Source organism: Pelobates fuscus, chromosome 8 (genome assembly GCF_036172605.1).
Source record: "Pelobates fuscus isolate aPelFus1 chromosome 8, aPelFus1.pri, whole genome shotgun sequence".
Classification (NCBI taxonomy): Eukaryota; Metazoa; Chordata; class Amphibia; order Anura; family Pelobatidae; genus Pelobates; species Pelobates fuscus.
The window spans coordinates 3,619,187-3,635,373 of record NC_086324.1 but is presented as its reverse complement, the minus strand read 5'-3'; the positions used below and the strand labels follow the sequence as shown (position 1 = coordinate 3,635,373).

The 16,187-nt window shown below is 48.0% G+C and overlaps 1 protein-coding gene across 5 annotated transcripts in view; it reads right to left on the bottom strand.

The window, feature by feature from the left end:
- CFAP221 (cilia and flagella associated protein 221) overlaps positions 1 to 11,867 on the bottom strand; it is a 128,165-nt gene extending 116,298 nt beyond the window's left edge. For 4 of the 5 annotated variants that reach the window (XR_010085185.1, XM_063429150.1, XM_063429152.1 and 1 more), the window contains exons 1-3: positions 11,740 to 11,867; positions 8,102 to 8,273; positions 5,592 to 5,692 (exon numbers count right to left, since the gene is read on the bottom strand). Coding sequence is in view for 4 of the 5 variants with exons in the window: in XM_063429150.1 (XP_063285220.1) it covers positions 5,592 to 5,692; positions 8,102 to 8,237 (237 nt within the window). In the remaining variant the exon portion in view is untranslated. Of the gene's footprint in view, positions 1 to 5,591; positions 5,693 to 8,101; positions 8,274 to 8,715; positions 8,798 to 11,739 lie in introns of those variants that run through there. The other variant, XM_063429151.1, reaches the window with a different exon arrangement.
- Positions 11,868 to 16,187: the final 4,320 nt, after the last annotated feature.

The window sequence follows — 16,187 nt, the reverse complement described above, 5'->3', positions numbered from 1 at the left end:
CTGAACAACAAACAACGTCAGAAGCGTCTTACCTGGGCTAAAGAAAAACAGACCTGGTATGTTGCTCAGTGGTCCAAAGTCCTCTTTTCTGATGAGAGCAACTTTTGCATCTGTGACGGAACTATGAATCCTGCCTGGACACCCTTAATAATAATACAGCTGGACATACAAAGGACCGAATTGCTTGTTGCATGTAAATCACTATTACCCAAGAATGAATCCAAATCACCGAACACCGGAACACCTTGGTGTGCAATTAAGTTATATTTTACCTCCAGCTCTATTTCAGCCGTTCGCATGGTTCAGCACGAATCCTTTGTGTTAAGCATAGGTGGCCGCCATTTCGGTAATTTACACGTGTTCGCGGTCATCTTACGCACGAACAGCGGTGTTTGCCAGCAATCACCTGGAACTAAAAACGGATACGCAAACAGGCGAACACCGCTGAGACCTCCAGGACAACGTAGATTCGTGCTGGAACTACCGACCGACTGGCCGTTCGGTAGAAAGACTACACCTTACATGGGGATTCCGGCGAACACCAAGATAGCTGTGGATGGCAAGGGTTTCGTGGGGTTTTAATCCACGAACGGAGACCGACCACAAGGCCAAAACTTATGGAACTATTTTCGTCTAGAAAGTCTGTGCGGTCGGTCAAAACTTCAAAGATCCATAACTCCCGAACACTTTAACCGAATGAGCTGGATTTTGGATATGTGGTTCCCCTGAACCAGGGCTATCTGGGGATACCGGATTTAAAGATGCACCCCCTGTTTTTGGGGTACATCCAGAACTTGGGTAAAATTGTGTGTGTGTTAATTATGTTAAAGGTTTATCTGAGGGGAGGAGACGTGGGGGTTGTACCATGTATGTGATTGGTTATTGTGGTAATTATGTAGGTGTAGCCCTTTCCAGGGCAGTATTGCATAAAAGGAGACCCCTGTCAATAAACCTCAGTTCTGCTTGACCTTTCAAAACGTAGCCTCATCTCGTTCTTAGAGGGGATTTATTGTACCGTTACTCTGTTCCAGTTTACAGCTATGCCTGACTCTACCCTTGGATTTCGTGGATGGGATTAAGAGCTCCATTACTACACAGCAGCTTGCCAGGAAAAGGACGTCCCCAACGGCTGATACCCCCTTACTACCTGGGTAGCCGTTACAGCATCTCATTTGGAAACCAAGGACCCAGAGGCTTGAGGAAGAACGGAGAGGCACACACTGCAAGATGCTTGAAGTCCACTGTGAAGTTTCCACAGTCTGTATTGATTTGGGGAGCCATGTCATCTGCTGTTGTTGGTCCACTGTGCTTCATTAAGTCCAGGGTCAATGCAGCCATCTACCAGGAGATTTTGGAGCACTTCATGCTTCCTTCCGCAGATGAGCTTTATGGGGATGCGGACTTCATTTTCCAGCAGGACTTGGCACCTGCCCACACTGCCAAAAGCACCAAAGCCTGGTTCAATGACCGTGGGATTACTGTACTTGATTGGCCAGCAAACTCGCCTGACCTAAACCCCATAGAGAATCTATGGGGCATTGCCAAGAGAAAGATGAGAGACATGAGACCGAACAATGCAGAAGAGCTGAAGGCCGCTATTGAAGCATCCTGCTCTTCCATAACACCTCAGCAGTGCCACAGGCTGATAGCTTCCATGCCACGCCGCATTGAGGCAGTAATTGCTGCAAAAGGTGCCCAAACCAAGTACTGAGTCCATATGCATGCTTATACTTTTCAGAGGTCCGATATTGTTCTATGTACACTCCTTGTTTTATTGATTGCATGTAATATTCTAATTTACTGAGATTGTGGATTTGGGGTTTTCATGAGCTGTAAGCCATAATCATCGCACTTATGACAAATCACGGCTTGAACTATCTTGCTTTGCATGTAATGCGTCTATCTCATACATTAGTTTCCCCTTTTACGTTGCATTACTGAAATAAAGGAACTTTTGCACCATATTCTAATTTTTCGAGTATCACCTGTATATCCATCAGTCTCTCTCTATATATCCATCAGTCTCTCTCTATATATCCATCAGTCTCTCTCTATATATCCATCAGTCTCTCTCTATATATCTATCAGTCTCTCTCTCTCTCTGTTTATCAGTCTCTCTCTCTGTTTCTCTCTCACTCTGTCACGCACTCACGCCTCTTTCACCATACACGCTGCTATTAAAATACCCTTAACATAGCTTGCAGGAAGGAAATTATATAAAAAATAAAATGAATTCACACAAATTGCACACTCGTGCTATACAATCATATAATCAGCTAGCAGTGTAATACACTATAATATTATTTCATTTAGTTTCACATACTAATGAAATAAGTTATGTAATATGTCCTATATAACCAGTTTGTAATGTAATATGTTATATAATAATATCCTGCGCTATATAATGGTTTCATGTTATAATATCAGTGTAACGGTATATTTAGTGATTCCCATGGTGTGATAGCACCATTCCAGGGTGCAGTATGGTATCTAAATGATGTGATGATGATTATATAATTGTTTAATGTGCTATAGAATAAAGTAGCAGAATGTGGCAAGCAGTGCAGGTTTTCGGGTGCTGGGTGACAAGTAACATATGGCCTACATGACTGCCTGTATCATTGTGACCCTCTGACAGGACCTGACCAGTAGCAGCTGATCTGACCAGTAGCAGGACCTGACCAGTCGCAGCTGATCTGCCTGAGCACCATAACAGAGATGGCACGAGCTGTCCAGAGTTCCTCTTAACCGCTGGCCACTGCTTCAAACAAAGTTTTTGTGGCTTCACAGGGTCGAATAGCTCTCAGCACGAGGCTAGTTCTTGGACCACATGTAAATAAAATGTCAAACACCCGCCAGTGCTAACCTTATTGTAATGTTTGGTGAGAGAAAATGTGGAATGGTTATTTAGGGAATAAACACTGCTGAAAAAAATAAAGGGAACACTTAAACAACACAATGTAACTCCAAGTCAATCACACTTCTGTGAAATCAAACTGTCCACTTAGGAAGCAACACTGAGTGACAATCAATTTCACATGCTGTTGTGCAAATGGGATAGAAATTATAGGCAGGTGGAAATTAAAGGCAATTAGCAAGACACCCCCCAATAAAGGAGTGGTTCTGCAGGTGGTGAGCACAGACCCCTTCTCAGTTCCTATGCTTCCTGGCTGATGTTTTGGTCACTTTTGAATGCTGGCGGTAATTTCACTCTAGTGGTAGCATGAGACGGAGTCTACAACCCACACAAGTGGCTCAGGTAGTGCAGCTCATCCAGGATGGCATATCAATGCGAGCTGTGGCAAGAAGGTTTGCTGTGTCTGTCAACGTAGTGTCCAGAGCATGGAGGCTCTACCAGGAGACAGGCCAGTACATCAGGAGACGTGGAGGAGGTCGTAGGAGGGCAACAACCCAGCAGCAGGACTGCTACCTCCGCCTTTGAGCAAGGAGGAACAGGAGGAGCACTGCCAGAGCCCTGCAAAATGACCTCCAGCAGGCCACAAATGTGCATGTAAGAAACAAGATACACCTAGATAAAACAAAAGCAGAGAACACTCATAGGGAAACACCGTTTAGTATAGATGTCCCTGCTATAGATGTTTTGCACTCACAAAATAAAGGAGTAATTCAAGCCCATCAGGTATCTTTAGGTCTTGAAGTATAATTCCTCAGGGGTACATGCAGAAGAAAGAAGAACTGGACATAGTGTGAAATCTTAATTGTATAAAAAATCACATTTAATTGAAAAACTTACAAGAAGTTAGAAGTAAAAATGCTCATCAAAGATTAAATCCCTCCCTCTAGGATGATAAGTGGAAGGAGCAGGTTGCAGGATTTTTCAAGCAGCTCTACGCGTTTCGTCTATATATTAGACTTCATCAGGAGAAGTAACAACAAAGCATATAAAACAATAAAATACAAATCCATCAATAAAAGTCCAGTATCTTCTGTCTTCTTATATAGGTCCTCTTTGTCAAATTCCGCGCCAAAAATCCGCCAATCTGTAAGTCCCATAGCAGCTGTTGTAGATTTTCTCAAATTCAAGTCCGTCTATGGACATCCGTATTATCACTGTGGAACGCACATGCGTTCCACCCACCCGGAAGAGGTCCTCCCTTTTCAACGCATCTCTCAATACATCATCATCTCCATGTGCTCGCTAGAGGTAGCCTGACTGCCATTAGGTACCGAGATGAGATCCTTAGACCCCTTGTGAGACCATATGCTGGTGCGGTGGCCCTGGGTTCCTCCTAATCCAAGACCTCATGTGGATGGAGTGTGTCAGCAGTTCCTGCAAGACGAAGGCATTGATGCTGTGGACTGGCCCGCCCGTTCCCCAAACCTGAATCCAATTGAGAACATCTGGGAGATCATGTCTCGCTCCATCCACCAACGTTGCACCACAGACTGTCCAGGAGTTGGCAGATGCTTTAGTCCAGGTCTGGGAGGAGATCCGTCAGGGGAACATCCGCCACCTCATCAGGAGCATGCACAGGCATTGTAGGGTGGTCATACAGGCACGTGGAGGCCACACACACTACTGAGCCTCATTTTGACTTGTTTTAAGGACATTACATCAAAGTTGGATCAGCCTGTAGTGTGTTTTTCCACTTTAATTTTGAGTGGGACTCCAAATCCAGACCTCCATGGGTTGAAAAATTTGATTTCCATTTTTTTAATTTTTGTGTGATTTTGTTACAAGGTATTTCAGAAGAATATTTAATTCATTCAGATATAGGATGTGTTATAGGATGTGTTATAGGATGTGTTATAGGATGTGTTATTTTTGAGTTTGTTTTATTTTTTGGAGCAGTGTATATTAGGCCTGCTTTACTAAACAGCAGCCTGATGTTTCTCAATTAAATGCCCCAGGGAGAGATGTTAGGTTTGTAAGATACATCGCTGATACTCTGCAAACCATGGTAAGGGGTCCCTGGGGCGGAGCATTTGGAGAGCAGGGTGGGCCCGTGCTCCAATAGCACTAGTTGCTCTATAACAGCCAGACCAGATCTTGTATATACCTTAGGAGTTCCAGAGATGGGAACTAATTGATCCTCACCTGTAGCTGGTCAATTAGCAGGCAGGCTTTTAAAAGAAGGGATCAGCCTGCTGCAGAGTGAGGGAGAAAGAGCCAGAGGAATGGTGTGTGTTGCAGCTATAGCTTGTTATTGTCAATTGGTAATTGGGAAAGCCACCCAATTCCAGATAGTGATTACTCTGTTTAGTAAGTGCTGTGGTTACCGTAAGATCTGTGACAAAATCCTACTGGTAAAAGAGGTGGTTTGTTACAGTTTATGTGTAAAATATGATAATGTAGACATCTGACCTGACAAGCTGTCTACGTGGAGTGGCACCAAGACTTGAAGCTGCTCGAACATGCCCCATGCAGCCATGGGATTACAGTTGGCTGTAGGTGGTATGCTCTGATGGCATATTGGTAAGGATCTCATCCATCTGAAACTTTTTAGTGATCTGTGCCAAAATGTATCCATGAGCTGCCTTGCACTCTACTAGATATAATAATTAGTAATACACGTCTTTCCTGCATTATGTTCTGTAGCTATATTCCCTGCTGGAGGTGTCTGTCTTACCAGGGTCTGGTGATGCTGCTTCCCAGTTTCATAGCCACCGAAATGCAGAACTGCTGGACTGGCCTGGACAATCTCATTCCTGCCAAGTCTGGTGTAAACTTCTAAAAGCAAAAAATGACAGCATGTCATTAAAAAGCAGCTAGGCATAGGATGGGAAGCGTGGAAGAGACATTGTTAATGGCAGTTGTGGGATGTGGTTAATGGCAGGAGTGGGAGGTGGGAGTGGTTAATGGCAGGAGTGGGATGTGGGGGGGGGGGGTTAATGGCAGTTGTGGGATGTGGTTAATGGTGGGAGTGGTTAACGGCAGGAGTGGGAGGTGGGAGTGGTTAATGGCAGGAGTGGGAGGTGGGAGTGATTAATGGCAGGAGTGGGATGTGGGGGGGGTTAATGGCAGGAGTGGCATGTGGGGGGGTGGTTAATGGCAGGAGTGGGATGTGGGGGGGTGGTTAATGACAGGAGTGGGAAGGGGGGGTTAATGGCAGGAGTGGGATGGGGGGGGTTAATGGCAGGAGTGGGATGGGGGGGTTAATGGCAGGAGTGGCATGTGGGGGGGATTAATGGCAGGAGTGGGATGTGGGGGGGTGGTTAATGGCAGGAGTGGGATGGGAGGGTGGTTAATGTCAGGAGTGGGATGGGGGGTGGTTAATGGCAGGAGTGGGATGGGAGGGTGGTTAATGTCAGGAGTGGGATGGGGGGTGGTTAATGGCAGGAGTGGGATGGGGTGGTTAATGGCAAGAGTGGGATGGGGGGGTTAATGGCAGGAGTGGGATGGGGGTGGTTAATGGCAGGAGTGGGATGGGGGGTGGTTAATGGCAGGAGTGGGATGGGGGGGTGGTTAATGGCAGGAGTGGGATGGGGGGTGGTTAATGGCAGGAGTGGGATGGGGTGGGGGGTGGTTAATGGCAGGAGTGGGATGGGGTGGGGGTGGTTAATGGCAGGAGTGGGATGGGGGGGTGGTTAATGGCAGGCATGGGATGTGGGGGGGGTGGTTAATGGCAGGAGTGGGATGTGGGGGGGTGGTTAATGGCAGGAGTGGGATGTGGGGGTGGTGGTTAATGGCAGGAGTGGGATGTGGGGGGGTGGTTAATGGCAGGAGTGGGATGTGGGGGGGTGGTTAATGGCAGGAGTGGGATGTGGGGGGGTGGTTAATGGCAGGAGTGGGATGTGGGGGTGGTGGTTAATGGCAGGAGTGGGATGTGGGGGGGTGGTTAATGGCAGGAGTGGGATGTGGGGGGTGGTTAATGGCAGGAGTGGGATGTGGGGGTGGTGGTTAATGGCAGGAGTGGGATGTGGGGGGGGTGGTTAATGGCAGGAGTGGGATGTGGGGGGGGTGGTTAATGGCAGGAGTGGGATGTGGGAGTGGTGGTTAATGGTAGATGTGGAATGGGGCGTGGTTATTGACAGTAGTGGGGTGGGGTGTAGTTATTGACAGTAGTGGGGTGGGGAGTGGTTATTGACAGTAGTGGGGTGGGGAGTGGTTATTGACAGTAGTGGGGTGGGGAGTGGTTATTGACAGTAGTGGGGTGGGGTGTAGTTATTGACAGTAGTGGGGTGGGGAGTGGTTATTGACAGTAGTGGGGTGGGGAGTGGTTATTGACAGTAGTGGGGTGGGGAGTGGTTATTGACAGTAGTGGGGTGGGGAGTGGTTATTGACAGTAGTGGGGTGGGGAGTGGTTATTGACAGTAGTGGGGTGGGGAGTGGTTATTGACAGTAGTGGGGAGTGGTTATTGACAGTAGTGGGGTGGGGCGTGGTTATTGACAGTAGTGGGGTGGGGAGTGGTTATTGACAGTAGTGGGGTGGGGTGTAGTTATTGACAGTAGTGGGGTGGGGAGTGGTTATTGACAGTAGTGGGGTGGGGAGTGGTTATTGACAGTAGTGGGGTGGGGAGTGGTTATTGACAGTAGTGGGGTGGGGAGTGGTTATTGACAGTAGTGGGGTGGGGTGTAGTTATTGACAGTAGTGGGGTGGGGAGTGGTTATTGACAGTAGTGGGGTGGGGAGTGGTTATTGACAGTAGTGGGGTGGGGAGTGGTTATTGACAGTAGTGGGGTGGGGAGTGGTTATTGACAGTAGTGGGGTGGGGAGTGGTTATTGACAGTAGTGGGGTGGGGAGTGGTTATTGACAGTAGTGGGGTGGGGAGTGGTTATTGACAGTAGTGGGGTGGGGAGTGGTTATTGACAGTAGTGGGGTGGGGAGTGGTTATTGACAGTAGTGGGGTGGGGTGTAGTTATTGACAGTAGTGGGGTGGGGAGTGGTTATTGACAGTAGTGGGGTGGGGAGTGGTTATTGACAGTAGTGGGGTGGGGAGTGGTTATTGACAGTAGTGGGGTGGGGAGTGGTTATTGACAGTAGTGGGGTGGGGAGTGGTTATTGACAGGTGTCGTGTGGGCTTGGTAACTGCCAGGTTTGGGATGGGGGTTGTTACTGGCAGATGTGGGATGAGAAGGTGTTCCTGTAATGCCATGTGGGAGTATCTGTTGACGTGCTAAATACAGCCACATACTTACTAGATTCTAGCAGGTGATTGGGTACAGCTTGTTTTGGGGGTTCTTCCACCAAGCTGTCCAGAACAATTGGTGGAATTCTCTTAAATCTCTGATCAGCGTTGGGAAAATCCAACAAGGAAGCCTGAACCAGCTCCATGGTGTGACACTGCACCGATCTATGAATGATGATCAACTTCAGCGAAAAGGAAAAACAGATTCAAATGAATACGTAAAACAGAGCATCTCATCATAAAGGTTATCACAAGCGATACGTGATGTTTAATACAGGCTTGGTGGCAAGTAGATACGCAGAGTACTATCTGCAGGGAGATAGGAGGCAGGTGGATATCAGAGGGGGGTATTAGAGAGGCAGAGGAATGGGGTGATATCATATAGATGGGGGGGATATAAGATATTCTGGGAAAGAGCAGAGAGAAGGGGGGGAGGGAAATCAGAGAGACGGGGGAGATATAACATAGATGTGGGGGATATTAGAGAGTCAGATTTTCTTCCATATCTTAGTGTGGACTGTAGCCTGACCATGATCATATTTACAGCAACATATTTCACGGGCCAATAAAGGATGTATAATCTCCTCAAATCTATCCATAGATCACATTGTGTCTAATAATCACCAATGGGTCCACTGGTGGAGATACCAGGCTGGCAACATCACCAAAGTTCAAAGGTCAGAGATAACAGGCCGGTTACTTCACCAAAGGTCAGAGATAACAGGCCGGTAACTTCACCAAAGGTCAGAGATAACAGGCCGATTACTTCACCAAAGGTCAGAGATAACAGGCTGGTTACTTCACCAAAGGTCGGAGATAACAGGCCAGTAACTTCACCAAAGGTCAGAGATAACAGGCCGGTAACTTCACCAAAGGTCAGAGATAACAGGCCGGTAACTTCACCATAGGACAGAGATAACAGGCCGGTAACTTCACCAAAGGTCAGAGATAACAGGCCAGTAACTTCACCAAAGGTCAGAGATAACAGGCCAGTAACTTCACCAAAGGTCAGAGATAACAGGCCGATTACTTCACCAAAGGTCAGAGATAACAGGCTGGTTACTTCACCAAAGGTCGGAGATAACAGGCCAGTAACTTCACCAAAGGTCAGAGATAACAGGCCGGTAACTTCACCAAAGGTCAGAGATAACAGGCCGGTAACTTCACCAAAGGACAGAGATAACAGGCCGGTTACTTCACCAAAGGTCAGAGATAACAGGCCGGTAACTTCACCAAAGGTCAGAGATAACAGGCCGGTAACTTCACCAAAGGTCAGAGATAACAGGCCGGTTACTTCACCAAAGGTCAGAGATAACAGGCCGGTAACTTCACCAAAGGTCAGAGATAACAGGCCGGTAACTTCACCAAAGGTCAGAGATAACAGGCCGGTTACTTCACCAAAGGTCAGAGATAACAGGCCGGTTACTTCACCAAAGGTCAGAGATAACAGGCCGGTTACTTCACCAAAGGTCAGAGATAACAGGCCGGTAACTTCACCAAAGGTCAGAGATAACAGGCCGGTAACTTCACCAAAGGTCAGAGATAACAGGCCGGTAACTTCACCAAAGGTCAGAGATAACAGGCCGGTAACTTCACCAAAGGTCAGAGATAACAGGCTGGTTACTTCACCAAAGGTCAGAGATAACAGGCTGGTAACTTCACCAAAGGACAGAGATAACAGGCCGGTTACTTCACCAAAGGACAGAGATAACAGGCCGGTAACTTCACCAAAGGTCAGAGATAACAGGCCGGTAACTTCACCAAAGGTCAGAGATAACAGGCCGGTTACTTCACCAAAGGTCAGAGATAACAGGCCGGTAACTTCACCAAAGGTCAGAGATAACAGGCCGGTTACTTCACCAAAGGTCAGAGATAACAGGCCGGTTACTTCACCAAAGGTCAGAGATAACAGGCTGGTAACTTCACCAAAGGTCGGAGATAACAGGCCGGTTACTTCACCAAAGGACAGAGATAACAGGCCGGTAACTTCACCAAAGGACAGAGATAACAGGCCGGTAACTTCACCAAAGGTCAGAGATAACAGGCCGGTTACTTCACCAAAGGTCAGACATAACAGGCCGGTTACTTCACCAAAGGTCAGAGATAACAGGCCGGTTACTTCACCAAAGGTCAGAGATAACAGGCCGGTAACTTCACCAAAGGTCAGAGATAACAGGCCGGTTACTTCACCAAAGGTCAGAGATAACAGGCCGGTTACTTCACCAAAGGACAGAGATAACAGGCCGGTTACTTCACCAAAGGTCAGAGATAACAGGCCGGTAACTTCACCAAAGGTCAGAGATAACAGGCCGGTTACTTCACCAAAGGTCAGAGATAACAGGCCGGTTACTTCACCAAAGGACAGAGATAACAGGCCGGTTACTTCACCAAAGGTCAGAGATAACAGGCCGGTAACTTCACCAAAGGTCAGAGATAACAGGCCGGTAACTTCACCAAAGGTCAGAGATAACAGGCCGGTTACTTCACCAAAGGTCAGAGATAACAGGCCGGTTACTTCACCAAAGGACAGAGATAACAGGCTGGTAACTTCACCAAAGGTCAGAGATAACAGGCCGGTTACTTCACCAAAGGTCAGAGATAACAGGCTGGTTACTTCACCAAAGGTCAGAGATAACAGGCTGGTAACTTCACCAAAGGACAGAGATAACAGGCCGGTTACTTCACCAAAGGACAGAGATAACAGGCCGGTTACTTCACCAAAGGACAGAGATAACAGGCCGGTAACTTCACCAAAGGTCAGAGATAACAGGCCGGTTACTTCACCAAAGGACAGAGATAACAGGCCGGTAACCTCACCAAAGGTCAGAGATAACAGGCCGGTAACTTCACCAAAGGTCAGAGATAACAGGCTGGTTACTTCACCAAAGGTCAGAGATAACAGGCTGGTAACTTCACCAAAGGACAGAGATAACAGGCCGGTTACTTCACCAAAGGACAGAGATAACAGGCCGGTAACTTCACCAAAGGTCAGAGATAACAGGCCGGTAACTTCACCAAAGGTCAGAGATAACAGGCCGGTAACTTCACCAAAGGTCAGAGATAACAGGCCGGTTACTTCACCAAAGGACAGAGATAACAGGTCGGTAACTTCACCAAAGGTCAGAGATAACAGGCCGGTAACTTCACCAAAGGTCAGAGATAACAGGCTGGTTACTTCACCAAAGGTCAGAGATAACAGGCCGGTAACTTCACCAAAGGTCAGAGATAACAGGCTGGTTACTTCACCAAAGGTCAGAGATAACAGGCCGGTAACTTCACCAAAGGACAGAGATAACAGGCCGGTTACTTCACCAAAGGACAGAGATAACAGGCCGGTAACTTCACCAAAGGTCAGAGATAACAGGCCGGTAACTTCACCAAAGGACAGAGATAACAGGCCGGTTACTTCACCAAAGGACAGAGATAACAGGCCGGTAACTTCACCAAAGGACAGAGATAACAGGCCGGTTACTTCACCAAAGGACAGAGATAACAGGCCGGTAACTTCACCAAAGGACAGAGATAACAGGCCGGTTACTTCACCAAAGGTCAGAGGTCAGAGATTCCAAGGCCGGCAATTTCACCGAAGTCCAGATGTCAGATTCCAAAGTTGGCAATGTGACCCAAGGTCAAAGGTCAGAGACTTACATGATGGCAAATTCACCAAATTCAGATATTTCCTGGCAAGTTCAAACCACCCAACATGCTTTGGACCTCTCAGGGGACTGTCTCTGCCAGCCCTGCCTGTCTCCCTCTACTTTTCTCAGTGACTGTCTCTCTCTCTCTCTCTGTGTCTCTCTCTCTCTCTGCCTCTCTCTCTCTCTGTCTCTCTGTCTCTCTCTCTCTCTAAGTGACTGTGTGCCTCTCTCTCTGTCTCTCTCCCTCTCTCTCTCAGTGCCTGTCTCTCTCTCTCTGTGTTACTCTCTCTCTCTCTCTCTCTGTGCCTCTCTCTCTGTCTCTCTCTCTCCCTCTCTCTCTCTGTGCCCCTCTCTCTCTCTCTGTGTCTCTCTCTCTCTCTCTGTGCCTCTCTCTCTCTCTCTCTCTCTCTCTCTCTCTCTCTCTGTCTCTCTCTCTCTCTAAGTGACTGTGTGCCTGTCTCTCTGTCTCTCTCTCTCTCTCCCTCTCTCTCTCAGTGCCTGTCTCTCTCTCTGTCTCTATCTCTCTGTGCCTTTCTCTCTCTGTCTCTGTGCCTCTCTCACTCTCTCTCTCTCTGTGCCTGTCTCTCTCTCTCTCTCTCTCTCTCTCTGTGCCTCTCTCTCTCTCAGTGCCTGTATCTCTCTCTCTCTCTCTCTCTCTGGCTCAGTCTCTCTCTCTCTGGCTCAGTCTCTCTCTCTCTCCCTCTCTCTGTGCCTGTCTCTCTCTCTGTCTCTCTGTCTCTGTCGCTCTCTCTCTCCCTCTCCCTGCCTGGCCAGGACGCTCTGGTTGCTACGGTAACAGTGTTTGGCAGGGCCGGTTCCCGGACGGTTCCATTCGGTTTCCGGGGGGGGGGGTCGGTGTTGGGAATCCGTTCTGTATTCAGTTAATCGATTTATTTCGGTCCCGATTCCTCACGAGCTGCAGTTTTAATCCAGCACTGGGGCCCCTGAGTGTGAGTGAAGCATGGGATCAATAAGGGACTGGGGGCCCGGATCAAACCAAGTCACAGCTCCCCTCAGGGCCACAGCTTTATTATTTATATTGTAATAAATCCTTAACTCACTCACTATAACTTACTGCATGGAGCTCACTGCCACTCACACTCACTATAACTTACTGCATGGAGCTCACTGCCACTCACACTCACTATAACTTACTGCATGGAGCTCACTGCCACTCACACTCACTATAACTTACTGCATGGAGCTCACTGCCACTCACACTCACTATAACTCACTGCATGGAGCTCACTGCCACTCACACTCACTATAACTTACTGCATGGAGCTCACACTCACTGCCACTCACACTCACTATAACTCACTGCATGGAGCTCACTGCCACTCACACTCACTATAACTCACTGCATGGAGCTCACTGCCACTCACACTCACTATAACTTACTGCATGGAGCTCACACTCACTGCCACTCACACTCACTATAACTTACTGCATGGAGCTCACTGCCACTCACACTCACTATAACTCACTGCATGGAGCTCACTGCCACTCACACTCACTATAACTCACTGCATGGAGCTCACTGCCACTCACACTCACTATAACTCACTGCATGGAGCTCACTGCCACTCACACTCACTATAACTCACTGCATGGAGCTCACTGCCACTCACACTCACTATAACTCACTGCATGGAGCTCACTGCCACTCACACTCACTATAACTCACTGTATGGAGCTCACTGCCACTCACACTCACTATAACTCACTGCATGGAGCTCACTGCCACTCACACTCACTATAACTCACTGCATGGAGCTCACTGCCACTCACACTCACTATAACTCACTGCATGGAGCTCACTGCCACTCACACTCACTATGGCTCACTGCATGGAGCTCACTGCCACTCACACTCACTATCTCACTGCATGGAGTTCACTGTCACTCACACTCACTATAACTCACTGCATGGAGCTCACTGCCACTCACACTCACTATAGCTCACTGCATGGAGCTCACTGCCACTCACACTCACTATCTCACTGCATGGAGTTCACTGTCACTCACACTCACTATAACTCACTGCATGGAGCTCACTGCCACTCACACTCACTATAACTCACTGCATGGAGCTCACTGCCACTCACACTCACTATAACTTACTGCATGGAGCTCACTGCCACTCACACTCACTATAACTTACTGCATGGAGTTCACTGCCACTCACACTCACTATAACTTACTGTGTGGAGCTCACACTCACTGCCACTCACTGCATGGAGCTCACTGCCACTCACACTCACTATAACTCACTGCATGGAGCTCACTGCCACTCACACTCACTATAACTTACTGCATGGAGTTCACTGCCACTCACACTCACTATAACTTACTGTGTGGAGCTCACACTCACTGCCACTCACTGCATGGAGCTCACTGCCACTCACACTCACTATAACTCACTGCATGGAGCTCACTGCCACTCACACTCACTATAACTTACTGTGTGGAGCTCACTGCCACTCACACTCACTATAACTTACTGCATGGAGTTCACTGCCACTCACACTCACTATAACTTACTGTGTGGAGCTCACTGCCACTCACACTCACTATAGCTCACTGCATGGAGCTCACTGCCACTCACACTCACTATCTCACTGCATGGAGTTCACTGTCACTCACACTCACTATAACTCACTGCATGGAGCTCACTGCCACTCACACTCACTATAACTCACTGCATGGAGCTCACTGCCACTCACACTCACTATAACTTACTGCATGGAGTTCACTGCCACTCACACTCACTATAGCTAACTGCATGGAGCTCACTGCCACTCACACTCACTATCTCACTGCATGGAGTTCACTGTCACTCACACTCACTATAACTCACTGCATGGAGCTCACTGCCACTCACACTCACTATAACTCACTGCATGGAGCTCACTGCCACTCACACTCACTATAACTTACTGTGTGGAGCTCACTGCCACTCACACTCACTATAACTCACTGCATGGAGCTCACACTCACTATAACTCACTGCATGGAGCTCACACTCACTATAACTTACTGTATGGAGCTCACTGCCACTCACACTCACTATAACTTACTGTGTGGAGTTCACTGCCACTCACACTCACTATAACTTACTGTGTGGAGCTCACTGCCACTCACACTCACTATAACTCACTGCATGGAGCTCACACTCACTATAACTCACTGCATGGAGCTCACACTCACTATAACTTACTGTATGGAGCTCACTGCCACTCACACTCACTATAACTTACTGCATGGAGTTCACTGCCACTCACACTCACTATAACTTACTGTGTGGAGCTCACTGCCACTCACACTCACTATAACTCACTGCATGGAGCTCACACTCACTATAACTCACTGCATGGAGCTCACACTCACTATAACTTACTGTATGGAGCTCACTGCCACTCACACTCACTATAACTTACTGCATGGAGTTCACTGCCACTCACACTCACTATAACTTACTGTGTGGAGCTCACTGCCACTCACACTCACTATAACTCACTGCATGGAGCTCACTGTCACTCACACTCACTATAACTCACTGCATGGAGTTCACTGTCACTCACACTCACTATAACTCACTGCATGGAGCTCACTGCCACTCACACTCACTATAACTCACTGCATGGAGCTCACTGCCACTCACACTCACTATAACTCACTGCATGGAGCTCACTGCCACTCACTGCATGGAGCTCACTGCCACTCACACTCACTGCCACTCTCACTCACTATAACTTACTGCATGGAGCTCACTGCCACTCACACTCACTATAACTTACTGCATGGAGCTCACTGCCACTCACACTCACTGCCACTCACTGTATGGAGCTCACTGCCACTCACACTCACTGCCACTCACACTCACTATAACTTACTGCATGGAGCTCACACTCACTATAACTCACTGTATGGAGCTCACACTCACTATAACTCACTGTATGGAGCTCACTGCCACTCACTATAACTCACTGTATGGAGCTCACTGCCACTCACACTCACTATAACTCACTGCATGGAGCTCACTGCCACTCACACTCACTATAACTCACTGCATGGAGCTCACTGCCACTCACACTCACTATAACTCACTGCATGGAGCTCACTGCCACTCACACTCACTGCATGGAGCTCACTGCCACTCACACTCACTATAACTCACACTCACTATAACTTACTGCATGGAGCTCACACTCACTATAACTTACTGTATGGAGCTCACTGCCACTCACACTCACTATAACTCACTGCATGGAGCTCACTGCCACTCACACTCACTATAGCTCACTGCATGGAGCTCACTGCCACTCACACTCACTATAACTCACTGCATGGAGCTCACTCACACTCACACTCACTGCCACTCACTGCATGGAGCTCACTGCCACTCACACTCACTATAACTTACTGCATGGAGCTCACTGCCACTCACACTCACTAT